The sequence below is a fragment of the Phaethon lepturus genome, unplaced genomic scaffold, assembly GCF_000687285.1.
Source record: "Phaethon lepturus isolate BGI_N335 unplaced genomic scaffold, ASM68728v1 Scaffold56033, whole genome shotgun sequence".
In the NCBI taxonomy this organism is placed as follows: Eukaryota; Metazoa; Chordata; class Aves; order Phaethontiformes; family Phaethontidae; genus Phaethon; species Phaethon lepturus.
In genome coordinates, this window is record NW_010530913.1 from 580 (window position 1) to 5,918 (window position 5,339).

General features: G+C 41.3%; 1 protein-coding gene across 1 annotated transcript; it reads right to left on the minus strand.

The window, feature by feature from the left end:
* Window positions 1–1,382: 1,382 nt before the first annotated feature.
* Window positions 1,383–4,302, minus strand: TAAR5 (trace amine associated receptor 5). Its single transcript, XM_010284383.1, is given in 3 exon segments — window positions 1,383–2,298; window positions 2,300–2,502; window positions 4,138–4,302. Coding segments are annotated over 3 exon segments (1,284 nt in total).
* Window positions 4,303–5,339: the final 1,037 nt, after the last annotated feature.

Below are 5,339 nucleotides of genomic sequence, written 5' to 3' on the forward strand. Positions count from 1 at the left end.
GCTGCATGTAGTGAAAAATTGACTACACTTTTCAGTAGGCTATGGGACATCTGCTGGTCTCTTACTGTTAGTTACATGCTTTCTGTAGCTGCTCCCTTGGTGGTTTTCACTCAGAAAATATGCATCTGACTATAGGGTGGAATGACTTCAAACCTAGTAATAGTTTTACATACCATTAACAGAAAAAGAAGGCAAAATTATTAGAGTTGTTATTTGGCTACTCGTTAATTTTGTATAAAGAGTTACTACTGTTTAATACTTTTTTTTCCTGATAAAATTTTCATAATAGTGAGGTAGAAAATAACTCCCTTATGAATAGTACAAAATTTTACCATGCAGCTTTCTGCTGAACAGAGATGTCAACTCATCAGCATTTACAGTTTCAAAATTGACCTTGTGAAAGCATGTAGACATAGCTGGAGAAAACTGAGAACCTACACTGAGATTTCTGCTCAGCCCAAGTGTGCAAGCATACGTTATGTCTGTAGGGAGACCTACTCATTTCTTTGGAAACAAGCAAACAAAAGAGCATGTGGAATCTCAGGGTTGTCAGGGAAAAGAGAATAAAAGAACAAAACATAAAACATCATAACACCTATGGAGTTACTGGTTGGAGTAGCCAGTGCAGTTCCTCCCTCTTCCCCCTTCTTCTAACTCCCTTTATGCAGTAGGAGTAGAAAAGATACGGAGCAAACCAAAAGCGGTGTTCAAAGGTATGCAGCAGCCTCCTTGCACACACAGGTCAATCGGGCAAAGATTCCACGGCTTTCAATGGGCACTACTGAGGAATGCAGGATAGTATCTCCCATATGTAGCCTTTGGCTCAGGGGCATGTGCCTGTGGGCTAGAAAAAAAGTGTAAAAAATATCAGTATAACCTTCCTTTCTCCTCTACTGTTAGCCATTAGTTTAGGTAGATATCTGATCTCACCTGTGGTTGCATCCTTATGCCGTTTTGTATTGAAAAACTGACATACACTCTATGTATGTCTGTGTAACTTTGTAAATCAGCACCACCTGCTCTGTGCAAAAATAAGACAATTGCCTGTGAAGAAAGTCTCTTCAGAAACAGGCAGCAACTACTTCACGATACCCAAGGAAGAGTACGGACAGGGTCCTCTTTGGAGCTGATTGCAGCCAATTTTCAAATGCTTGTCAGCATCACATAACAAATGCAAGACTTTAATAAGGTATATGCTCACCTAATAAAGTGAGTCACAGAATGGCGTGCCTATTTAAACTGGAGATCTACCCAAGCCAGCTGTTTTTAAAAAAATAGAAAGTAAGAAAACAAATACTAGTTAAGTTGATGTTGAAGAATATTAATGAGAAATGCTATGATATAGCCTACAATATTTTCTACAGTGCATGTGAAGGCTTTGGTCATTCCTGGTACAAGTCTATTGTAGATGTCCTGGAACAAAAGACCCCACGAGTTAAGACTAGTTTCACAGCTTTCCTGAACCAATGGTAGGAAAATACATAGATCAAGGGATTACAAGCAGAATTGAAGTAAGCAAACCAAATTAGGATGTCAAACAGAACTGGGGGGGTAATGAAATCCAGAAGACTGTGTACTATGGTGTCAATAGTAAAGGGCAACCAGCACAGGAGGTAGACTCCTACAGCTACCCCAAGAGTCTTTGCTGCTTTCCTTTCACTCTTGGATGCTCCTACGTGTGGCTGAGAACCGATACTCCTACTCATGTTGTTTATCAGCCTGGCTTGCTTGTTAGCCACAGTGAATATTTTTACATACAAAACTATTATTACGAGCCAAGGGAAGAAGAATACTGGGAAGTTCAACCACCCCCAGAGCTTGTTGAAGGGCAGCTGACAGCTACCAACACAGGGCACATCTCGCCAAAAATGTCCTAGTCCTTCTGCAATTGCTTTAGTGTAGAGGAAGACAGAGGTATAAGCCATAGGCACTGCCCACCCCACCCCAATGTAGATGCAGGCCACTCTTACAGTGAACTTGGTGGGGTAGAGCAAAGGGTCACAGATGGCACAGTGCCCATCAATGGAAATGAAACACAGATGAAATATGGAGGTCAAGCAAAAGAGCGTGTCCAGAAAGGTGTGCAGCCTGCAGAAGTTGTCTCCAAAAAACCAGAAGCTCTCTACGGAGCGGATGGTGCTGAAGGGCAGCACGGTCAGCCCCAAGAGCAGGTCAGCAAGGGTGAGGGAGAGGAGCAAGAGGTTGGTGGGGGTGTGCAGGGCTTTGAAATGGGAAACAATGACGATGACAAGCAGGTTTCCTAGCACCGTGATCAGGGTGCCCAAGGCACAGGCCAGGAATGGTTAGCTGGACCCCAAAGGGGTGTAAGGTCCTGTAGCAGGAGCTGTTCACCTTGTAGCACAAGGTGACGAGCGTCCCCTCCTCAGCACTGGGGCCCTGGGCTGAGCTCATGCCAGCCTGCCCACGTCCCACTGTCTCCCCCGGCTCTGCCACAAGCCTGGAAAAGGATTCACCTTCCAGTAGAGGTGCCAAGTGTCTGACCTGAAAAAAAGGTTAAAGAAAAGGCAGGTGAGAAGGAGACATGTATTTTAATCACATACTTTTATTAAAGCCATCAGACAGTTTCCATATTCCAAGCAAAAAAGAAAAAAAAAAAGAACCCGAGTTATCTGTTTTATATCTGTATTGAAATAAAGCAGCTCCAGATCATTGTATTCAATTTTTGTGGCATCATTTTTGATATTATATTTTGGTTTTCTTTCAGCCAATACTGCAAGTAGTGCAGGAAATGCAGCAACTCCAGAGGCGTGTGACAAGCGGTCAATAAAGAGAAGGTCTGCTTTAGAAGGAAAAGCAGTGCTGAGTAACAGGCATTGCAAGCCAGAGCTCCTTAAGGGATTTGAAAGCTGACTCTAGTATAATGGTACACTGGGTTTTGTGGATTTCCCTGGAAATGAAGTTCCGATTTAGTTGCGATTATTTTTATTAAGTAAAAGTTGTGAAGTGATTATTCTAAAGCCAGTAATACCTGATTGCAAAGGAAAACCCCTCAAGGCAAGTTGCTCATTTTACAGTGGTTTGGCTGTGGGGATATATGGATATCCGTTGTGTTGATGACACAAATATTCAGCAAGGCACACAGAAATAGTGTTTTGTTTGCCCTCAAGATCGCCCCTGCTTTTTACTTATGAAATTGCTATTTAAGTTTTAAGTTACTTAATTTTTAATTTGAACTGTAAGAAATACATGATATGAATGGATTATAGTGAATTATTCCAGTAGTCTTTTTGATAAATCAGGTAACTTTAACAGTAAGACAACTACAGTTAAATGCATGACATTTTTCTATATGTATTTTTGTTCTTGAAATGACTGCTATTATAGCTGGAAATTATTCCCACCTTTTGCATCCTTCCCAGCAGCAACAAAACATAATAGCAAACCTTTCTTAACTGTATTTCCATAAACTTTTAAATCAGGAATACTTATGGTAAAATATCTCTTTTCATAGAATGGGAGCTGTACTGCAGTGCACTGAAATCCTTTTCTAAGTACATGTCTACTGCCTGCATGGAAAGTGTGAGGTGTTATATAAACCAGAAGGAGGGAGAGTCCCTATAGGTGACTAATTTACCTTAGGGGCACAGAGAGACTGTTGTGTATTTGGCAAAAATTGCCATTTCCTATGAAGAAGTTTAAGTGCACATGTGCTGAGCTGCTGTTGAATTTCTGAAGAATTATATCAGAGTTTGCTGTGAATTTTCTTTCTTTGGGTGTTCCTGCAAGAAGAGACAGCTAGTGCCATCTCATCCTGGTGACCCTCAGCCCATGGAGGCCTCCCTTGCCTGCTCCTGAGCCTTGGTCTCTCCAAAACCGTCTTTCACTCCAGAAGGAGGTACATCAGGTACCTCTGGATTTTCCTTGCTTCCCCCATAGCAGTCCCCATTTATATCCCACAGTATAAGCTGGCAGAAGAGGTGGGTACAGCAGCCTTCACTCCTGGATGATTTTGTGATATTTGTACAGAGACAAATATCACTTAGGAAAGTCCTGGATTTTTCATCCTAGACAGGATATGGGGTTTTAAAACAGGCTTCTCACTTCTCCGTGAAAGTTTTCCCGGTGCTCAGATCCTCCACTCTCATCTCCTCCTGCTCAGTCAGGGCAAGCTCATACCAGGTCCTTAAGGGACTCTGATCGTACACCTCTCAGAGCTTGTCTTCTTCCTCTCTGCTCTGCGATTAGGTTTTTACGAGCTCTCCGATATGACCGCCATCCTTCATCTTCCCTACTTTGGGTTGCTTCGGTTAAGAAGCTGCCTGCTGCCCAGTTCCCCTCCATCTTGATGTTTTTGAGGCACTCTGTGCCAAAGGCTGCTGACACCCAGCAGAGAGACTGTTAGAATAAGGCTGAGGCAATCGTTTAGACTCAACTTTTAATATGATAAAGAGCTAAAGACAGCATCAGTTTCCATATCATTCTGCTTTATGTCAGGGCATAAGTAGCAGCTATTACTGTAGGGATTTAAAAACTCCTACAAAAGCAAGATTTTTTTTTTTTTTCAGTTTTGCTTTAACAACAATTTAAGGTGACATTTCCACACTAGTAAAAATCCCAGTGCAAAAAGGTATAAATTTGGTGTAGTTCTCTGAAACAACTGTGCTTAGCTGGAGACTTGCCATAAAACTTCGAAGAAATTTGTTTCTCCTCTTCCTATTTCCACATTTTAATAAGTGATCATTTATATTAGGGTTGTCAGAGGCTTTTGGATAGCTCTTGACATTAACAATAGGGTTTTTTGTGCTTGGCGCTCTGACATTTTCATTAGTTCTCATTCTTCCTGTATTTTATATGCAATAAAGTATCATTCTCATCCAAGTACCCTGTCATTTAAATTCCAAGTAAAATCATGTCCCTGTCAAAATACTTACCCTGTCTAGCTAGCTAGGAATCGTGATGCTTCTGAAGCAATTATCACCACCCCTGAAGGGAACAACATGTAACAAAACAATCTCAGCTTGCCCTTCCTGCACACGTTACTTCTTGACATTGCTTTGCATTTTTTCCCCTCTCTTCTCATCTGGTCATGGGAAAAGAGACCAGTTCATGATTAAGACAAGGCTCAAATAGTGACAAAGTAGGTCTTTATACTTTGGAACAAGAAGAGCTTTTTAATGTGTATCATCAACTTCGAAAGTAAGAACGCTATCATAAAAAAAAAAATGTCAATCATACTCCAGATGTTCCTTCTATTTACCCTTCCTTCTTCAGACAAAATTGCTGGATATAGTCTCAAAATGAACTTTGATTGAATGTACTATGTGGCCTAGTAATCCACAGGATAACACACAAAAAAATAGAAGGCTAAGTGTGCTATC